The sequence below is a fragment of the Atheta coriaria genome, unplaced genomic scaffold, assembly GCF_025399875.1.
Source record: "Atheta coriaria isolate IRGN ID8LTWV9N9 unplaced genomic scaffold, Caltech_Dcor_3.1 hic_scaffold_3_pilon, whole genome shotgun sequence".
NCBI lineage: Eukaryota > Metazoa > Arthropoda > Insecta > Coleoptera > Staphylinidae > Dalotia > Dalotia coriaria.
The window spans coordinates 6772599-6795682 of record NW_027045445.1 but is presented as its reverse complement, the minus strand read 5'-3'; the positions used below and the strand labels follow the sequence as shown (position 1 = coordinate 6795682).

The following is a 23084-nucleotide window of genomic DNA, read 5'->3' as shown; positions in this document are numbered from 1 at the left end:
TTGTTTTGAAATTCAATCTTTTGGATTGAGATGTCTGCCGACATGAAAAAGTTTTAATTATGTTTTGCCACTTGATTAATTACTAATCGATTAATTATTAATTAATTATTTATCGATGAGCTACTTTCAAAACATATTTCAATATGTAGTTAATTAATTATGACTTGTTTTATATAAAGTGTTTGATAAAAATTAGTTAATTGTAGTTTAAAGTTGAGGTGAAATACCTACTAAATATTATCAATTTGCGCCATCTAGCGTAGTAAAGATACGATTTATAAGAAATAATTAATTTTGTTTTGTTTTTGAGGTTAGGTAGTAGATATTCAGTTGCACCCAGTATGAGATTACGAAGAACGAAGTAAATTTTAAATCGAGTGCCGAGTACGAGTTATAAGTCAATAAAATAAATCGTTATTGCGCGTAAAACGTTGCGAAGAAGCACTTAGATTGGAAACGTCGTGGCGCATTGCAAGTTACGTGTGCGCACATACCCGTCCGAATGCGCAGGCATTCAGAAGTTGGAAGCACAGCGTTCGATTGATGATGATTGCTTACGTTTATAACGCTCCCGTGAATACGAACGATGATAAAATAAAACCAGAAGACTTTATGACGACATGCCAGCCGCGCACGCAACGCTCAATCGTCGTCGGACAGCCGCGGATCGCATGCCGAATGATAAGAATATTTATTAATCTGGATCTTTAAATATTATCCTCGGCGGCCAGCGGCGTGAATTCCATGTTGTGTGTACGCGCGAGTGTTAATTTATTGCACGGATTGCACATTAAGGTTAAGTGAATGACAAAATCAATCTTTCTAACATGCAAGCAAACGTTAAAAATTAATTTCCAAACAAACGATCAATCAGTCAATATAAATTCGCACAATGGCCCGAAGAGGATTAGGTTTAAACGTCTAGACGCATTACGATTGAATGGAATCAGTCGAAAATCCGTCGTTGGCGTGCATTATGAGGGTGGATGAAGAAGTTCCGCACGAGCCGTGAGGGAGCCGGGCGCTTTGTGTGTATGTCACGCTAGACTTTCTCAAAAATTCGGTTTGTAACGTTTTCGCTATCTGCCGAGGAGAGAGGTCTCGGCAAAGGTGCACACATGAGAGTCGCGCACAATAACATTACGCGATTGCCTTGGAGAGGGGCCATCCGTATATCCACGTGCCCTATTCTTGAACGGGCCGGTACACACAAATATCTTATAGCCGGGAGTGTAAGACGAGCGCATAAAAGGCAAAAACAAGCGCACCCCACATCCACGTGCGCGCAGCCAGATGAAAATGCGTTTTTAACGGCCGTCGAGTAAAAGTTCGCGCCACTATTTTTCAACTTTCTAGCTCTAAGTGATTCCGGGAAATCGTATAATTATGTTAATATTTATCAGATATTTGATTATAATTTGGAACAACTTAATTTAGATACTTACCTTTACCCTGACAAATCCACAACAATTAAATTTCTCTTTTGCTTATAGGTAATCAAAATCAGTTAAATGTGTCCTCGAGCTGTTTTCGAACAGCTGCATACAATCGCAGCGCTAATCGATTAACTTCATAAATAAAGCGCAGAATGTAGAAAAAATAAAATCATCTGATATCCAAACGTGAACAGTCGTGAAGAGAGTCGTTTGGAATACTTATGTGAACCGCGCAATATCTGAATATGTCGCATTATAGTAGTCAATAGACTTTTAATGAATGCCAAGCCAACGCTCGGTTTCTATCAATATAGAGGTCAAATTGATATCGGCATTGAATTCATAACATCCATTATTTTAATTTCACAATACCCGACTTATAAACGCGTTCACATGCGTTCTAATGGCCGAAAACTTCGAATAAATTGCTACCTACTACTCGTAGAGTAACGATGTTAACGCAGCAAGTGGGAGTCGGTTGTTTGGACGCTGATCAAATTGCTATTATGAGGTATTTTCGTTACTAATCTGCAATTACGTAAATGTTTGGCGTGAGTTTTGAGCGAATCGTAAGCAAGTAGGCGCATCTATTTTGGCGAATGAAAAAAATACATACACTAGAGATGCTGTCCGCGATGACCAGCGAAGTAGGAGTTTTGGCACTGGTTGCGCATTGAGGAAAATCATGAGAAAATTCCCACGCAAGCCCCGGCTGCCCCCTTCTAGAGCGTGATAAATACTCTCGCACACTCGCCGCGTGATTTCTATGGCATAAAAATAACTTTTCACAACCGGTAGCGTTGTTCTTCGTATCGCGAAAGCATTCGAAGGAATGTCCCCCTCGTAAAGCTCAACACGTGTGATTAAAATCAGGTTATCGTCAATACGGGGTACGCAATTTGACGCGCAAAGGGTAACCCTCGTGTGTGCACCCTCACGTGGAGTAGTACATTGTAAAAGGTAGCGTAGTGTGTTCACAGTAAGCGCCGGTGTGTGTGCAAGGAAAAAAATCGTCGGTGGTGGGGCGTATGGAGGTGATGGACGTAGGCAGGCAGAGGGACTCTCTTGAGAACGAATCAACGCGGCGGCCAACCTCCGCGATACGGCCAGCTATCGGCCGCGACACGACGTGGTTTAGTAGCAAGCGTGCGCTCGCCGGCTCGACACACGCGCTCGCACGCTGCGTGCGATTCACGATTTGATATTATCCGCGTGCAGAACGCTAACATTTTATTATTTTTTATTTTATACGACGGAAGTTTCCGAAATCAAAAAACTAGCGATTTGTGTTTGTGTCCTGCCTGCCACTCCAAGGAAATCGTCATCTCAACATCGTCTCCGCTTCTTTTTCTAAGACATGTGACTGGTACAAATCAGCTGGGAAAACTATTTATTAATTTCACCACCCACATTTGTTACAACTGCTACAACTGTTTTAATTTGCGACATATGTTCACCGCGTGTGTAACCGAAGACGCAAGTTGTGTGTGTGCGCTGGAAACCGCGTTGTGATCACTATCGAGGTGAGTACGATTGCAAGTCACAATAAATTCAGCTAGTTAAGTCCGAAAACCGCACACGCTTCCTTCGCGCGCGCGGCACATTGTTTTGTTTGCATCGCGCGCGCGCGCGCGAGAGCCGGAATCAAAACAATGTGGGAATGTCGCCCCGAATGGCGATTGCTTATCATCGCACGCTAGTGGTTCGATTAGACGCTTGGATCAACACACATATACACACATTTAGTGGTGAAGTGAAAATCGCGCCCAAATCGCAGCCGAAATTTTTCTGAACACGACACAAGTTTGCTTTCATGTTCCGAACTTCTGTATTTGCAAATAATAATGATCGATTGTCCCCCTTGTTGGTTGGTAATCTTATCTCGTAAAAGTTAGTAAAATAAGACGACGCATCAAAATGGTGGTTAGTACAGCTTGCCTAACTTTGTGGAAAATATTTTGTTGGTACGCAGTGAGAATGTGAGAAAAGTGAGAAAGTGTCAATAAATGTGTGTGGTAATTACGACGACCCTGGCCCGATAGATTTCTTAATTGTCGGTTTGTCTAAATAGTGGCAATTATGTCGTTTTGCCAATGTCACGATTTGAATATGCGCCGCAATAGCTGTATTTCTGAGTAAAATTTATTCTTTCTGATTACGTTCACAACTAATATGTTATTTTAGTCATTTTGGCGTTTATTATGTACTCACAGTTTTACAACACACCATCCAAAGTGGATAGATTGTAGATTTGTGTATAGTACTTACTCATAATTAGTAAGTGCGTTTCCTACGCACCCGGCCTAACTGTAAATCCAACTAATGCAGAAAAATCTGTTGATGCGCCGAGTTTATACAGATAAATACATTTCGCAGCTATGTGTGAGTGTGTGTGCACGAATAAAGTGTGAAAGCACTTCTTTTCACTTGATGCTCGTCGCACGTCGCCTTCGTCTACAAAACGCGCGCGCATGTAACTCGCTCGTTGATTCTATGAACGAGGCACTTAGTTTAATTGCCTACAAGTCATCGTTGTCGTTGTTGATAGATGATATTTGATATTAAACATCGCCGGCCTATGATGGCGCAGGAGAGATGAAGGTAGAAGGTGAGATGCGTTCCGGAGAACATCTTGATTTTTGTTATTAATCGTGCGCGATTATAATTGTATAACGTTGTTCCAAGGTTTATCAATGGTAATGCTAAATATACAGCGTGTAACAACCAAATAACCCTTTTTGAAATTATCACTTAAAACCAAAAGAAAAACAAAAGTTTTTTTTACATCTAGTTAGATCTAAATAAATTGAAAAAAGAAGATAAAGATTTGTTTATTTTATATTTCCACATCAACAAGACGCTAATAATATACAATTATCGTAAATTTATAGTGCAACAAATCCATTTCTGAACTCTTGGTGTGGAATCGTGAGTCGGTCGTATAATGTTGATGTTCAAAATGAAGACGAAATAAAGAAGTGAAATATCAAGTGGTTTCGGTGTATTATTGTGAATGATAGGTAGTGACTACGATTTAATTTCAAGCTCCGTCGTTCTGATGAGATGGTGTCGGACTTTCTTTGATTGCGGCTGAGTGGTGCGCACGAGAAGACTTTTGGATGTGCTGCACGATTTGCTAATTTGCTGAACAAGCTCAACAAGTTCGAAAAATTCATCTGATTGAATTTACCCGAAATAGATTCAATTATAATTCAATTTGAGACTTTTTTTCGAATGTAAATATGATGTTAAATTATGTTCAGTGTTTACGATCATTTATGTTCGCTTGTTGGTAAAATGCTAACTTATCGCTGTGAACATTTAATTTATCGCCGAACCGACATTGCAAACAAGAAATGAATTTTTGTTTCGTTATTGTTTTTAACTCGAAAATTTGCAAAAAATTTTAATTTTAATCAAATCTTTAGTTGCTTGGATTTAGATTTTTTCATTCGTGGGAATTTAATTTTGATTTGTTTGACAGTAAAATCGTGATTCATACGCACACGCACTCATAACTCAGATTTAATAATTTTTACGCTGAGCGTAATTACGGTTGACGATAAACTTTCGAAATTATAATAAAACACTACCTGTTTTGCGCTCCTGCCACTCGTATTCACTGCCGTTGTGTGTTTATCTAGCCGCGTTCTTAATTAACGACTCACGAAATATATTAAATTATTAATGCGACACATAAACGTCCAGTGCGCTAATCATTCTTCGATATATTATACCAAAACAAATTACACCCAAGCGATCAGAACTAGATCATTCATTTTGCTAGCTACTTTTTAACCATTACGTTGTTAATAATAAATCTCGTTAAAAAATCGTATCGAGAGGCGGCATCATAGTCGAATCAATGCGAAACGAAATGAAAAGAAACAAGGAAGCAGTCGCGATAGAAAAAAAAAACAGCAGCCGAAATTTAATGTTAATAAGCGTGTGTGAAAACTATTAGCAGCGTAATTATTTTTTATTGATCTCTATATTATCATTCGCTTGCGATCTAGCATCTAGCCGGCGATAAATTTCGTCTAGCGATGCACAGCAGCAGCGTTTGTTGTGGAGTCGGTGAAGAATGCACAGCATGCGCGAAGTCGCGCACGCTGAAATAGGCGGCCGATATGTAATTACATTGCGACACACACTCGGTCATTATAAAATTGTTTCGCTAGCCACTCGGAGCGGGCGCGAGTCGGCGACGTTTTACCTCCTCGGCGCTATCTCGTAACCGCGCATTACGGACCATTAATAACCGACACGTATTTCGGAAGCCGAGATATATTCATCTATGCGTTCGCGTTACAGCAACACAGGCAAACGCAACGAACGCAACGCACAATGTACCCAAGTATGACTATTGATGGATTACACTGGTGAGATCTAGGATTTCGAGACTGGCAAGACGATTATTATATACGAACGTGTTTGCGCCGCGCGAGATAATGTTGATACAGTTTTAATCATTACAAATTACTGTTTTCTATTGTAATCAAATCGGGCGGGCGCTGATGTTACGCGCATAGAAAACGTTGTAGTGAAACGAATGCGATAATTACATTTTTGGTCGGATGGTGGTCATTGGTCAGAGAATACGCAGTTAGAATTCTCACTCGGGCTGTGAAACTCACAACTCCCACATGTTTGGCCGCGTTGGTGTTGAGGAGCTGTTGAGGTTTGAAGTTTTCGTTCATTAGCATGCCTCTAAGCGGGCATTAATGGACTTGTATTTACCAAAGAGGCGCGGACATGCGTACATTCCACTTAGTGATCGAACTTTTAGATTTAGAAAGACTTAGCACCTTCGAAATGTGCTAAAACTATCTTTTCTGTAACTGATTTTAATTTTTCTCTTTCTTATTTGATTGCAGATACAACCCACGAAGCGGATATCAAGATATCAAGGTGTGTGGATAATTTGTTTTCGTTTTGTGCATGTTGTTGTTTACAATTTGTGTGTTGCTGGGGCAGCGACCTAAGAGCGCGCGGCAGTTGTTGGGGTAGTCGGTCGCCCTTCGCAGGAAACTGCGTATTAGCATGAAAATCGATCGATGAGGTTCGTGCCGGGAGTAACACGACGGCGGGGTCAAGGTCGGATGATACTAGGCCTGGCAGGCACGAGCCTCCAACGCCACCACTGCCGCCGCCGGGGGTGCACAACCCCGGAATTGCACGTGCCGACCTTGACACAGGATGATGATCCTTGAGGCGGCAACTGCCATCACCATCGTACACTAGCGCTCGTAACCCGCAAAATCGATACAGCGCACTTTTGCTGTTTTGCGAATAAATCTGGAGTGGCATATCGCGAGAGCAACAGTCGCGCACCTACTACGCCGGTAGACGCGCGCGTGTTTCGGGCGGTTTTAAAAATACGAAAATGATTAATGATTATCAAGTCTATCGTTAATTTGGCGGCGGAAATTGGTGTTCACTGGTGCTCTTTATTTATAAAACGGTGGCATCGTCGGTAAGTTCCACCGTTGCCGCCGTTAGAAGTGTGTAAGTGTGTGTTGTGTTTTGTTTTGGATTATTTTTTTCATCTTCTCGCGGTGCTTCTTTCCACGCACCGAAAGTGTTGAGTAAAACATACACACACCGCTGACTTCTCGCACGCAAACAAATATTTTTCTATTAGGACCGCCGACAGTTCGCCGGCGCAGGAGTTTCCGAGATATGATGTGGGTGTTTACGTTTTTTGACAGAAATATCTTTATTTTCATAACAAATTTATAATCGACTATAAACGAGTCGTCCACTAACGAAGCGCACACAGAGATACATATTTATCGTTCGATAATGATGCGTTAATTTTTTTATGAGTGAGGACACACATTTTGAAATTTTGAATTGATATAAATAATAATATGCGTGATGTAAAACAGCTGACAATATTTTCACTGGTTGCCCACAAGCGCACAGCCACGTGTAGGAGCAATAGCAACTTTCCTTTCGGCTGGTCGATTTCAGCTAGCGCGCCGTGCGTGAAAATGCATCTCGCGTTCCGTTGAGGAATGAGTCGTGCACGGCCGGTCGTTATTTTTCTCTCCTTTTACCGAAAAACTATTTACGTCTGTCTGTACTAAATTTAAGCGTGCGTCTACTGACTGACTATGCACCACTCTACGAATATCCTTTACGCGCGCGTGCATCCCGCCGGCGTCCCACGACTCTCGGTATAAACGAAAATTCTGTCACTGCCCGTCTGGTGTAGCGAGTTGTTTTCCGCGGCGGCCGTGTTCGCGAATCCCTCGCGCGGCCAGGTGTTGTGACACGTTATGTAAAGTGGCCACTTGCGTCATCGGCCCGTCGACCAGCGTCTACGCATTTACTACTGCCACTCTGAATTTAACTGCACGCGCTCGGCCGGTTCGATTGCGCGCTATTGAGAATTTGTTGTGAACATTACTAATTGATATGTCTCGCCGACTCTCGCGCGCACCAGAACCGAATTTTATACGCCGACGACAAACGGTTTACAATCCATTTAGTATACTACCATTATTGTTGATGTCAGTGTTGTTGTTGATCTGGTTCCAGTTTTATAATCAGAATATCGCCGGTAATTATTACATAATTCGTGCGCTGCACTTGTAAAAAGATTTAACGTCGAAAGACCAGCTCTGAACGTTCGAACGTCGAACGCCGAGCTCGCAGTGTGACCATGTTGTCTTGTCACATTTATCAAAAACTGTAGCAGTGTGTTTCTATCTGTATATAATTACAAACGAGCTGGGAATGAGACGCGCGCGCGCGCTCTCGCGCAAACACAAAAACACAATACGTTTATTAGTTATTGCGTTAGCGTGGACGTAACGGCGACCACAAATCAATCAAACAAATCATAAACGCCATCGGGAGGCTTACAACGCGCCGGAATTTATTGCTTCTGTTTTCTGCGCTGGGCACAATCATTACGCTCACCTTATCAATCAAATCGTAACGTAACCTGCGCGATGTGTCATGGTATTAGTTACGTTTTGCTTTTCTCGAATTAATTATATTTATTGGCTATTAGTTAAACGTTTTTTCTCTTTTTGTATGTTTCGTATTTCTTGGGTTAGCTAAAAATATTCAACCGTAATGTGCGGATACAAGCATCGAGAAGCAACAGGTGAACAGACGGTTTCAAGTTGCATCCTAGGATTTTATCTGTCACCGAACATAACGAAGATAGTGATGCTTTTTCCGCTATCCACTTGACTTTGTATGTTGAAGAGGAGTAGAAAAAAGCGGGTGGATAATTATTACGGGCCGCTGTGGGTATAACGGTAGGAATTTGTCAAGGGAGCACCTTCATAAATTAGCCACGTCGACAACTCCCGGGTGCACCACGCACCTCCCCGACCTTAATTCCCACACGCTGTCGGCGTAATTTTCGGCGTGTTGAAGATTTCTAAATTCAATCGCGATTCAATCGCTGATCACCGCCGCCCCGGCTTCTCCACTTTGACGAGCGCTCGTCTCTTGCTGGCGCGCGCGCGCGCTCTTGCCTCTTTAGGCGTCTTCTCGCATCTTCAAGTCAACAACTCGCGCGATGCATTCTACCTGTTTTTTTTCGTCTCCTCTTATTCCATCAACTATGCGCTCGCTACTCGCGTGCGTTCCGTTCTTTTCTCCTTTCTACAGCCAACCGTCCGAGTGCCGAGAGGCTCCTCTGTGGCGAATGCTCCGCGCCGGTTGCGCATCGCATTGCATCGTTGCGTTTCTTTTTCATAATGCGTTCGCTCGGATCTCCATCGTGCCAGCGAGCTTCGTTTGAAATGCAGCAGGTCGTTTTTGTAGGCGTCCGCTGGCTGTCTCTTAACTCTTCGATCTTCTGAAGTTGAGCGTTCGATTTCGATTTCGGAAGAAACGAAACTCAAAAACGCCAATAAAAAAGACCCACGCAGTATTGAATTTACAAACATAATTAATTGCAGAGGAAATACTCGATTTTCACAAGTTAATAACTCACTTTATAATGTGTAGCTGTTTTGAGTTGAACGTTTTTGTATGTGATTTTGTTAAATACGAGCCTGGAAAAGGTCAAGATGACCTGTTCGCATAGCTCTCTAGCTACCAGATCCGAAATTTGTGTATCGGCGAGCTTAAAGGACAAATTTATCGTCCTGTCAATAGGAATACGAGCCGCCGGAGCTTAAAGTTATGCGCCGACGATAGTGGTTTTCAGCCACTCTCCCACACAATACAAATTTATATCGCGTCGCTGTTTTGTTTGTTTGTTTTTTATACGCATCGCTTTAAGGCATGCGACGTATTTTTGAGGGAAAGCGACGCAATAAATAAAAAGCGCATCAAAAAGCTCGTCAAAGGTATCGTAAATAAGCGAGCGTGTTTAAATTGCGCGCAAAAACTAGGCTCGTCGGCGCGCGCAAATGAAAATAATAAGCGCAGCGGATGAAGCAAAGACGACGAGATTGCGAATATGAATAACGATCGGCGCGAGGTGGGCATTAATTGGTAGAAATCGAAACCCGACTGTAATTCGAATTAATGGCTGGTTTCAATTATGCGCCAGCGCCCTTTTTGCGGTTCTTTATCATCTGTAATTATATTAATTTTTTTGTTGCCGCATTTCTTTTTAATATTACTCCCAATCGTCAGCTGTCTGCGCCACTGGGCGTTATGTGAACTGTCGCAATATGGGGCCAGGATTAAAATATAATTATGATTCGCCGAGTCGTGGTGTGTGCGTTTTTATCGTTAAACGGCTCACGAGCATCTTGCGAACGCACGGCGGTGTAATTGATTGAAGGAGTAAAGCTTGACTCTGCGCGTCATTAGGGCGGCTCGTTAACCGATCGCAGCATCGACGACACACCGCTAAATAGAAAAATTAATCATCGATCGATGGTAATTGCGAAAGTGAACTTACAATCTGCGCGAGCGCGCTTTCAGTAAATATGCAAGAATGCGTCCGACCATCAAAAGCTCGTGCGCGCGTCTTATTTACGGCTTTTAAAACGACTGCTCTCCGCTGCCCGTAATCGTAACACACGGCGCGCATCCTCCTTCTTAATCCTTTTTGACAAATGTTATTAAATTATTAGCCTCGTATTATTATCGTCGTTATCCTGATTATTAATGACGGCGCAGGAGATCAAAGTCAACCGCACGCATATAAAATTTGCCATTAAACCAAAAATATTTTGCTGTAATTTTTTTTACATAAATTAATGATCTATCGTTAAACAATTAAAATATAAACAAATAAATAATAATAATAAAAATAATTCTAGTTAATTACCCACGCAGCGTAAAACTGATAGACACAAGATTATTAATCGGTCAAGGATGTTAAGTGCTATTATAACCATTATAAAATTTATAATTTCACAAACCATTGCGCGACTTATTAAGGTGGCACGTACCTACTGGCGCACCGGTAAACTGGAAACTTGTCAAAGACAAAAGCAATCAATCAACTTTAACGTGGCGTTGAAAAGGAATCACGCGGTCGATTAACTTTGCAATTTTTCAAAAAAAACCTTTATTTCGACAACGAAATTTTTTTATTGTAAAATTGGGAGCGGGAGATAAGAAAAGAATTCTTGAAGAAATTCATCTCATTAGAAATGTATTTATAACAATAAAAATTGTAGCAACATTTATTTGTATAGTTTTGGATTTACAAGCAGAAATTGCGCGATAATAAATCGACGGCGTATTTATATTAATGCCGTTATTTATTTGTTATTTCGCTTTACGCAAAATAATGTAACGTCCGCCTGGCATACGCGCGCGCGAGATAAACGCGTTACGTTTATTTATACGCGTTCGGATTTATGGAATGCCGACGTATTACCAGTGGAAACATCATTCGGCAATTTAATTTTTTCGAGGCTCGCGTTTGCTCGCGGTTCGCATATTTTGACGTAGACTCGCACACACAACATTCGTGTGCGTCGAACACGCCGCGCTAACAACGTGTTACACTTGCGGTTTTCGATTTCCTTCCTATTAAACCACCTTCGACCACTTGAGCTATTTATCTCCACAAAACACACTCACGCACCTACACACACACCATACACAGGCTGTTGTCAACAGTTAAAAATTATTATCGACATTAAAGTGGGTATTAAAATGTTATTGATATTGTTGTGTTCTTTGTGTTATGATGCGGGTGCACGCACGTGTGATGCTACATGCTACGACCCCTGAGGGGCGATTACTGAATTATAGCGAAAGTTGGCTGTTTCACCTGTTGCACAAATTGCGCGAGCGTCGTCCGACGGGCGTGTTCGCTGATTGACAAAGCACACATCATTTTTTTTTTCAACCTTTGCAAGAAAACCAATTCGTGCGTAATACGAACTCAACGATTTAGCAAATTTTCGGATGAATTATGTTTTTATCTGGTGGGTTGTAAGCGAACGGACGAGTAATGACGGCAGGTGTGTGTGGGTACTCGGGATAATTTCGGTTCTAAATTGTGCAATCGCTATTTTCGAGCCGGAAAACGTATTGTTTTCCACCGCAACAATATATTTCATCGTTGGCAAGACACGACACGCGCACGCCTCCACAACCGCGAAATGCGCGGATTTCACGTATTTGACTTGCGACAAGACAACACACAATTAATTTGCGCCATAAATCCGAACTAAAAATATTTGGACATGCTCGACTTCTATGGGACGCTAATTTATTTACGTGGATGTGAAAACGAGGAAAATGTTGGTGAAAAAAAGAAACAAACAGATTTTTACGTCGGTAGAAGTAGTTTTTCATGTGATATTTATGCGCACCGCAAGCGCTAGGTGCTAGACACACCTTGCTGCATGTGTTTTCAATAAATATTATCCGCATCTTATCTGCATGTGGAGCGTATGCACTCATTACTTTGCCCGGTACGCCTACATGAAGCTTTTGACGCTCGGGCATATCGGCCAAGTAGCTGGAAACTACTTCATGCATTCAGCTGATTGCAGAGACACCCGAGCCGAAGAACAGTGTTATTAATTAAAGTATTTATCGATTTGTTGCTACTCTACGTAATAAATTTTATTGACTTCGACGCTTCTTTTTTTTTTTCTTAATAAAGTTTCATTCAAAATTTATTTCGTGGCCACCCAGGCTGTAGGTATCTTGTGAAAACCGAAAGCGTAAATTGCGCATTTGTATACAATTTGGTATGATATTCATTTAGTCGCAATTCAATTCGATGGGAATCAATTAATAAGAATGAATTGAAGATAATTGTGTATCGTTGGCATCGTCAATGGTGGCTTTCGCCGTTGGCTCACCATTGTGGTTAACTGGTTGTCGACGTTGTCGATGTCGATGGATCGCGTTTTTTTTTAATTCTGCGTGTGCAATAACGAAAAATTGAAGCGCGCACAATGCGGGCACCTGTTTTAATAGCGCGCACACGCGTACGCGGTTAATTTCGATGAAATTAAAGTTAAAAGTGTGCTTTTAAAAAGGCATTAAATTGTGGGCACGAGCTTTAATGCGCCGGGGCGATCCTCATTTGCTCGACGCATTCCTGCGTCAAGACATGAAATGTACTCCTTGTGTGCGTATGTGTTGATCCAGTTGAGAAGTCTGAAAGTGTTATGAGACGGACGATAACAATGAAACTAAATGGTCGCGCGCGCATCAGCAGATGAGGCATGTCTTGGTAATTGGTCAAATTTGTAGCGCTACTAGCGCAAAAATGCTTCCACATCTTGATGCTTTCGCGTCCAATTAATCCGGGGAATTTGTTTTGTTCACGGCTTGGCAATGCGCACTCGAACGCGTAAATTCTTATTATTCTAATTCTTGGTATCTTGGACAACTAGGAGGTCTGCATTTTTTTGATTTGCGAAATACTTGGAATTCGTGATCTTGATCTTTTATCAAATTATCAATGCTTCGATGTGATTTTGTAGGTTCGATAATTAGACGAGTTTAAAGGCAATAAATCGATTTTCGCAGCTGGGCCGTTTCGCCAAGTGAGCTTTGTGGGTGTCTCTTTGTGGAGCGTGGCGTGGCGTGGACAAAGGAAGATATGCAGTGCATTTTTCATTATAAAGCATTATCGAGCGCTTTATAGAATTCACTGCACGAACCCATTTGTTCAAATGAAGCGCGTATATTTATAGCGCCTTTGTGGCGAGTGGCAACGCGCGCGGTTTTATCCGAATGCAAGAAATACTCCTCATATGTGCCATATTCTTCTTCTAACCGTTTTCGCATTAATCGCTTTTGCCATGCGACCATCGGCATGGCATCACTCACCATATCGAGCCGGCGAAGACGCGCGACGACGACGACGGCGCGCACCATCCGCGGCGATTCGCCGAAGAGCTCGCTAGTTTTGCACCTTGCCAGCCAAGCTCGGCAGCCGCGCGAGCATTCGCATTATGCACGTTTACGTATAAATTTTAATGCCGCTTCTTAGATGGGACAGATACACGCTCCTCTTGCGGTGCGTATCCAAGTCGTCAGCTTCGATTTGTGTTTATTATAAAACGCCTGTAATTCCTCTATAATTATCGCCTCGATAACAGCCGCGAATGTTTGATCTCGGACTGTACGAATGGCTTTCGAAGAGTTTATCTACCCAGAAGATCCGAATCCAAATATGTAGACTTTCGGAATGCCAACTCGCAGGTATTGACCGTCGATAATTTCATCTATTGATATCGGGTTGTGTTCGCAAATTCATGCGGAACAATCAACTTCGACGGGTTCGGTCATCGCCGATGGGTTTTAATGATGATTGAACTGGTATTTTTATCGTCAAACAAAATCTGATTTATAATCATACGCACAAATATGTCACTTTTTTTTATTTGTGCGCGCGCTGTCCGAATAGAAATGTAACCAAGCCATTATGCGTAAAAAGAAGTGTATAATTCGGTTCGGAGGCGCGCGCCGCCGCAATTTCGTAACGCGAGCGCGCCGTCCAAAAAAGGAGCTGGCGTGCTCCGAGAAAAACGTAAATTTTATGTGCGCCACATAATCCTTAAGCACATCGCTGTAATAAACGTCGAACGCACATGAAAAGACGCGAGCCGGGGCACTCGCGCCGCCGAAGAGTAGTTGTTAAAGCCAGACGCTGATGGCTACGATTGCCGCTATGCTACTCCTTTATGAATATACGCGGCACATTGTTACACAAAACGTATAATAGACCACATTTCGTTGGTTTTTTATCGCCTTTATGTAGGTTGGCTGCCTGCTTCGATTCGCTCCTCTGCGAGAATATCTAATCATCATCACGCGTAATTTAGAATTAACACGCGCTCGGCGCGAATAAATCAACGCGCATTTTGCTGCAAGTGCATTCCAAAGCGTGCTTTCATTATGACTGAAGTTTTAATTTCTTGAAAATAATAATAAAAAACACAATTGGTAATATGCGGGTTATTATTCGTGTTGGTATTGAATGGTTTTCCGTTGAATGTGGATTTCTTCACCACCCCCGTAGGTGCAATGCGGTTAAAGATGCAGCTTTGTGTCGGCGATGGACGAGGCTTTGTTGGTGTCGAACCGGTGATGATTGCGAAGCTCTGCGGTTGGCAGCCAAGACCGCATGCAAGAACAACCAACACTCATCTTGATGCGCACAGAAGACACACACACACAGACACATTTCTACACTTACAACGTACTCGCGCCAGTCGTCGTCTCTGCGTCCATTCATATTTCATAACGAGGTCAGGTGTATCAGGTGTATGACGAACACGGCACGCACGTTCGCGTGGAGAGTGGAATCGTCGGCGACCGATGCCTATTTTTTTTTTGCTTCTTTCCTGTGTTGAATGTTGTTGTTGGCTCTCGCTGGTGTTTTCTTTCGAGCGTATGAAAACGCTGTAGTTATAGCTCTCGCGGTTGCCGCCGTTTGTGAGGAGTACACTTCGTGTCGGTGCGGACGTATTTGCGTTTTGCGGGCCTGCGGGTCATAGGAGTGGCTGGTCATTCGTTCGTTCGTGCGTGGATATCAGACACACGCTCAGGCGGCAGTGCTTTCTGCTTGTGTTGGTGTGCGTGCGTATGAAGAAGGTAGCGAGTTAATGATCGCCCACTGAATCCTCATTACCGAGCGTATCCCACTGACTGGTATTCCATCGGGTTGCACTTGACCAACGCGCCGCCGCACTCATCAGCAAACGCACGTAGAGCTACTAATAGACGCGGATTAGTCTGTCTGCGCGCAAATGCCGGCCCGTGCTTAATGCTCGATTCTAATGTGCGCTTTTCGTTTGTTGTTGCAGTCTTGGGTCGTTGATTGAGTTTTGCTTCACCTCTACGTCGTCGCCGCACCGCCAGCCTGCAAGGAAGGAAGTGCACAGCGAGAGTATTAAGCCGTCAAACTGCTTTCCCTAGTGTATCCATCGCAGCATGCTCATAGCGGCACGGGCCGCAAGCAGGAAGAAATTTCACAAGGGTCCGCGGCCCTCAGCCGCCACGCGCTAATGACTATGGCCGAGACTGCTCTGGAACCCTCGCATGATAAAACGCATAACAACAATCATGTCTTCGCGGCGAATCACAATCGACCCGTGGGCAAGGAGAAGCGAAAAAGGAAGCGGCTCAGTCAGGTGCTGGATAAGCTCACGGGCGGCGCCGGCGTTGGAAACTGCAATGCGGCGCCGACACTCAACAACAATGTCCAGCACATTAACAACAACATCAAGCAAGAAGACGAGCGCGCAATGCTGAATCACAAACCGCACATGACGGACGTGTTCCGATACGACACTGCGATGGATAAAGATCGTTTTCCACAAGCGGGTAGTGAGGATGAGGATGTCTTCAGTCCAGCGAGCAGCAGCAACAAATCTCCGCACAGTTCCACAGAATCTCCTAAGATCAGCCTGAGTATCAGCCCGCTGAGGCTCAAAGAAGAAGAGTCCAGCATAAGTCCGCCATTACACAAAGCGCCGTGCTCATGTTATAATTGCATGATCGGCGTGGGTCACCATCACCCACCGTCAGTGCATCCTTGCGATCGTTTCTTCCCTGCCAGCCCCATTTCACCCTTGACTGCCTCTTCGCCCGCGCCTCCGCCGTACAACTTCGAACGTTACTTTCACACCAAGTACCTGCCAGACATTTTCCGCCGACGGAGCCATTCTGACTCGGACCTGCCGCTCTGGTTCACCGCTAAAGCGGAACGAGCAAGCGCGCCAATGGGCTGGCCCCATCCACTCACGATATCCACCGGCAAGTTGGAACCCGAAGCACCTAGTCCACAAGAATTTCCATTAGACTTATCATTGAAGACGCGTCTGCGCGGTCTGATGCAGACGCCCATGCAGACTATGACACCGTCCGGCTTTCTGCCGCCGCGCTCCACTGCCGGAGCTGTCCAAGTACCTGTAGTCAAGGGCGATGTGGCGTCGCCTACCACCAAGGAATCAGTCGCTTCTAGATATAACCTGGAGGTACATCCCGTGGTTGAGGAGATGCCGCCCGGTTCTGACGTCGCGTTTGTTTGTCCCATTTGTGGCCAAATGTTCAGCTTACATGATCGACTTGCAAAGCACATGGCGTCACGACATAAGAGCCGCCAGAATTCAGGCGATAGCACCGCAAAGGCGTACCTTTGCGAGGTATGTCAGCGGTCCTTTGCGCGCAGCGACATGCTCACCCGCCACATGCGACTGCACACGGGCGTCAAACCGTACACGTGCCGCGTGTGCGGGCAGGTCTTCTCGCGCTCCGATCACCTCTCCACTCATCAACGCACCCACACCGGCGAGAAGCCCTACAAGTGTCCACAATGCCCCTACGCCGCCTGCCGCCGCGACATGATCACGCGGCACATGCGAACGCATGCGAGATACGAGCCGGATAACGTGCTCGTCAAAGCCGAACCGATTAAGACCGAATGAGGCGGCGATGATGACGATGTACTCTTTGCTCGTGATACGCGCGCATCGCAACTGCTTTGCCCAAGAAGAGACACGCGAAATTTCAATACGAAACAAAAATGAAAGAAAGAATTGGTTGTGAATTAAAAGTTAAATCAGCTCCGCGAAGTGGAGTGCGTTGTATTATCTCGTTAAAATGTTGATAACATGGAATTATTAATAATCGCATTGCGGAAAGTGTCAGGTTACAGTTGCATGTGGCTTTATCATGTCCTTTTAGGATCTCATATCATTCCATCTCACGAACATATAATATCACTCGAGAACCCCATGGTGAAGCAGAACGATTAAAGTAAAGAAAAAGTATTTATATATCTGTGTATCTTACTGTGCCAAAAATTCGTTAAAATTAGGGCAGGACAAAAAGGGGGTTTGATGAAAAACTTGAATTTCTGAACTCTAGACATTAATTAAATTTAAAATGAAACACAAATTTTAAAAATGACACGTGATGCTGTGATATTTGTAAATGTAAAGGGAAAACGTTGGTGTTTATTTCGTACAATTTATAAGAAGTCGACTACTACTTAACGGCGAGAGGAATCGCGCTATGTATAACACTAGAAGTATAAAACGATAAGCATGAAGAGGGATATTTTACTACTGCAGAAACACGAGGTCTGAGTAAGCTCTATTGCTATTTTTGATACGAAAAGACTCTTTACGGGAACCATGACAACATGGCAAGATAGTTTTAAACTAGCCGATTCAATTTATGTTTGATCGTTAAATTTGTTAGTCGGGCATTAGATCAACATAATTCAACTCATTCAAAATGTGCCACTAAAATTGGTTAGATCATGCAACAGAACAAGCACGAACGAAGCTCACTGAATTCGGTGGTAGGACGTACGTCTTTTCACAACTACAATGCAACAAAGACAAGACAAATAAGTATATTGTATGTTAAGTTCGTAATTACTCAGCAGTAATGTTTAGTTTTCTTTGATCTACACTTACTGATTTACAGTCTGTTATACTCTGAATCTCAGTTACACATCTGTCTCAAACGCAAATCGAGGAACGTGTTCAAAACATGCTAGTTTTAATAATTTATTACTTAAAATTAAATGCATGCGCATTGTTATAAACTAATTCAGTTTCAATTAACTTATTTATAATTAATTTAACTATCATTATTACTTATTTGTATGTATTCAGTTTTATTTTTTATATTTTGAATGTATAAATATTTATTTCGTTGGTTTTTTTTATTTTGTATTTAATAGTTTCATAATGAAAGAGATGTTTTCCTTTTCTAAAAAGTGATTTAGATTTAATCAATTTAGTATTGATGTAACTTGTACATAATCGATCCGAACGCGATCATTATTAGCTACTTAATTTTTTAGTATTCTTTGTTTATTACTATTAATATTATTCATTATTCATTTTCATGTTTATTTAACTTAACTCATAATATTATTAAATTAATATTTTGTAAGCAAATGATCGAAACGGAGGAAAAATTATCGAAATTTTGTTAAACGACACGCTGGAGGTTCCAATGTTTTATTTTTATTATTATTTTTGCTCAGTGTTTTGTTATTTAAATGTCTTTTGACGAAAGATGAACGATGAACGAATAAAAAACTTTTGTTTTAACTTTTTATTTTTATTATTTTATTACTTTATTATTCTTTACAGATGAAATTTATTTATAGAAAGTGTGAATAACCACAAACGCTACAACGATTTGTTGCTGCTCAATATCCGGTTGGTGTGCGTGCGTAAATTCGTAATATCTTGCTCAAGAAATGGCCAAGAATTTCATAAAGCTTCTAAAACTGCTTGTAAGAATACGTACCAAATGACCTACATAATGTGTGCTTTATGTAAGGATGTCAAAATATGAAAACTACTTGTGATAATGATACTTGGATGTATTTACAACTGAATTGTTATATGCATACGACAACCAAAAACGAGGATGAAATATTTGTACCTTTACTAAACTATATCTTTCAACAATCATTACTTCACACCGTAGTGTAATTCGAATCAGAAAGCATCAAACGTAACTGTTACTTATTAAGCTCGCACTCGTGCAACATACTGAATGTAAATGTTTCCATCCACTTTGATAATGTATATGACCAGTCCCTAATCATTGCCTTGTGATGTAAATTATAAACATTTATACATGACTATCGTACATTTTTTACTCTTGAAGCAATTGTTAACGGCCATCATTGTTGTTGGTGAAGTTGTGTTGAAGAATATAAAACCAAGAAAAATAATAAACAAAAAGGAAAGCAAAAGATATTGTATAATCCCTTGTATGATCCCTTGGCGCTGCGCGCTATTGTGGTGTATTTTTTTGTAATAAAAGTATCATTAAAAGAAGGAGTTTTTGTGATTTACTCATCGAATCATATTGCATCCAAACTTAATGATACGAGATAACCGCACTGACGATGGAACATAATTTAAACCTAGGTTAATTAAATTAATGATCATAACCTATAAATTAGATGGCTCAGAATTCCGGGAAGACCTGGAGCGGACACATCCGCATCTTCCCACGTAACCATCAAGAGAATTCGACGCATTTCACAGTCGCTCGGATGCCTACTCCTTTGCTGGCGTTTGGATAGCTCTATTACTGCCATTGCCACGATGGTGACTACTCCAAAATACACATCTACAAGAGCGACAACGACTTTCTACGTCTGTTTCTCCCGATGCCGTAGAGATGAAGATCTCGGTGTGTATATCACGCTTATAGGTCTTTAAGTGCACACGCACGACCTGCCGAAGAGGCATCCGTGAGGAGTCCGGCGAAACAACGGCGAACTCTCGTCGTTGTAATAAACGTCACAAAGTTCCTCCAACTCTTCCAAGTCTCCGAACTCTGCGTTGTTATCAAACGCTCTCACAGGATGATCCACGAAATGCCAGCGTGCGTTGTGTCCTGCGTCGGGTTCGGTGTTTGCGTGTGTTTGTTTCGTGCACATACTACGCGTACCGGCAAAATTACGACCAACGTAAATCTTCATTAACGAGATGAGGAATTTGATCGTAAATTACAGGTGATTGTGTGTCATTGTATCAGGTGAGTCGTATATTGGATAGCGTTGTGATCGCGCAATGATGTCGTACAGAATCTTGGAATATTTTTGGGAATATGAGAAATCTACGTGCTGTGCGTAATTAATTCATTAGAAAAATGTTTGCGCCCGTAGTTTATGAATGAAATACGATTTCCTCGTTGCGTGAAACGTGCTTCTTCTGCTTTTTTCTCACTCAGTGCGAGGATACATATTATATTTAAGTTTAATGATAGAATCTTAAAATATCTGAAAAGTAAATATTTACGTTTAAATTACTAGCAGTTTACAGCTATTTAAGTGCCCATGTCACTACATTAGTGCAGTGGTCGGTTTTAAGGTAGTTCGGTTGTTCGGAGCGTCTTCTCTCTGGCGCATTAAGCGCATATGAATAATAAATGCGTGTAGGAAAAAATCGGAAATCATGCTGCGTGTCGTGGTGATTTATTTTTTCGCTGCTAGATAGCATTTAAAAACGGAATTTCAATAAAACTTTGTGCATAAATTAATGACACAGGCCGCGAGAATAACAGGAAATGACTTTTTAAACTCGAAGCGTACCTCTGAGTGCATTTTACGTGTCATTTTTTAATAGGAGCAGATTTGAAAGTGTTTATTTATTGTATTTTGGCTTGATTCCAATATGCCCGCCTTAGATTTAATTTTTACTTGTGTTACAGGTGCTCAAGTTGTTTACGAGATGACACGGTAAGATTTTGATTGAAGCCCGTCCGTATGCTAGTAACTAAGTTGATCAGAGTCGTTTGCGTAAAGTTGACTGGGCGTCGATTTTTCACAACGATATGAAATCTTTGCGATCTCCCAGCTCGAGGCGTAGGCAAGCGTGCAACATGCCCGGGATGAAAAACTGCGGACAGCCGCTGCTTCGGCGAGTACATAGTTCGACAAATATAAAATCCGCGGGACGTCGTTCGCTGCGTTTCGCGATTTCTTGTAAACATGGAAGTGGCAACCTGCGGGGACGCTCGACCGGGATGGCGCGCATTGATTTCACCTCGTCGGATTCCAACTCATTCATAAACAATTCGCATTTCGCACATAAACGACCAGCGCCGGCCCGCCGCCGCCTAGAAAACAAATCGTTATTACTTTTAGATATAAGAAATGGAAGTTGGCGAACGTCAATTATCGCCTCGAATGGTGCACTTTAAAACGACTTTAGCTGCGATTAGACCATTAGCAAGCTCTGGGCAAACTGCTACTACCTCAACTGTTTCAATCGCAATATGTGTTTGTGATTTGGAATGCGCGATGCATGCTTATTTGGTACTGTCGTCTTTTGAATCTATCATATTTTAAGACAACTGCAGGTTTTCATTGGCGGTGTATGAAACTCAAGCGACAATTCCAAAGGATATTCTTGGTGTGACGCTGTTGCGCTGCAAATCGCCAGGAGAAAACCAGTTTAATTAATTCGAAAATGCGATTTTCTCGGATGTGTCGTACACGCGTTATTCCCGTATTTATAATAATGGCGAGCACCGTACATTCGAAAAGAGCGTGCCATTACGTGTTAGCATTTACGAATACGAGTGTTATTTGATATTTATATGCATTGTATGAGGCAGGTAATTGTAACTCGAGGCATACCTAATTCTAATCTAATCACCAACATGCAGATGACTATTTCGCGTTTTTCACTGCTAAAGCGAGAAAATAAACCTTCTCAAAGACTAAAAGTCCTCATTTTACGAGGTGATATAAAACTCTAAAATACTAAAACTTATATTATGATAGAGTTTGACATTATAAGGTCTATGAATACCCACATGGTTGGCAAATAAAATTAGGGCAAATATAGCGAGCGGAGCTGCATTAATGAATGCACATGCACTCGGAAGTTCGAGGTGCAAGTTTTTTTTATCGGCGGCCACGAGGCAATTAAAAATAATACGGCGCTACTAAATTATAAAGCGCATTAACAGCATCAGGACTAAAATAAAATTGAACGCGCTAAATAATGCGCTGAAGGGATGCACTTAAAAATGTTATATTGTTAGTTGCACCTGGATTATCATAAACAAACATAACTCTGGCAAGTAAGCTCAAACATTTCAGTATATTGAAAACCCATCAAAGGAATAAATTAAATTAATAACATAAATTTTATGGCTAGCATTGAGCGTATGATAGAAGCTTGGTAGAACAATCGACCGAAATTAGGAATTTTGATTAAAATCGAGGACGCACGCATATGCAGCGCCGAGATCTTTCGTAAAGAGTTGAGCTCTTTTGCCACCTTTAAATATGGCCAATAAAACTGAATTTATTAGTGCTGTTAAAATCTCTACAAACTTTTTAAAAGCTTTATACCTTGCAATTAAGTTACGCAACGTGCGCGCCTATGAGTGGAAAAAAATGAACACAATGCCGATAAATACGAAACGTAAATTTAATTAAAATTAATTAAAATTCGACGCGGTGAATGTTTAAACAAATATTCGCCCGCACTCGTAAAAAAAGCTAATTAATGAATTTGTCTGCCAACGTCTTGTCCCCGCGAGTGCGTAAAACCTGCGGACGCGTTAATAATGAAATCCGACGGGAGAATACATTTCTTTATTTGACGATTAAGCTGAAACTCGTCCGCGTCATATCCGTCTTCTATCCGTCTTTGTTTGTTCTCTGGCGAACCGTAAGAAACCCACTACGTCAAATCGCTGGAGTTAATGCAAGTCCCCCACAAACTTGCACAT

The 23084-nt window shown here is 42.0% G+C and overlaps 1 protein-coding gene across 1 annotated transcript; it reads left to right on the top strand.

Annotated features, from left to right (window-relative positions):
• Nucleotides 1-2529: 2529 nt before the first annotated feature.
• On the top strand, nt 2530-18358 carry LOC135789450 (early growth response protein 1-like). The gene is made up of 3 exons (XM_065299287.1): nt 2530-2959; nt 6314-6347; nt 15656-18358. The coding sequence occupies exon 3, from the start codon at nt 15857-15859 to the stop codon at nt 17276-17278; it is 1422 nt and encodes a 473-aa protein (XP_065155359.1). The 5' UTR covers nt 2530-2959; nt 6314-6347; nt 15656-15856; the 3' UTR covers nt 17279-18358.
• Nucleotides 18359-23084: the final 4726 nt, after the last annotated feature.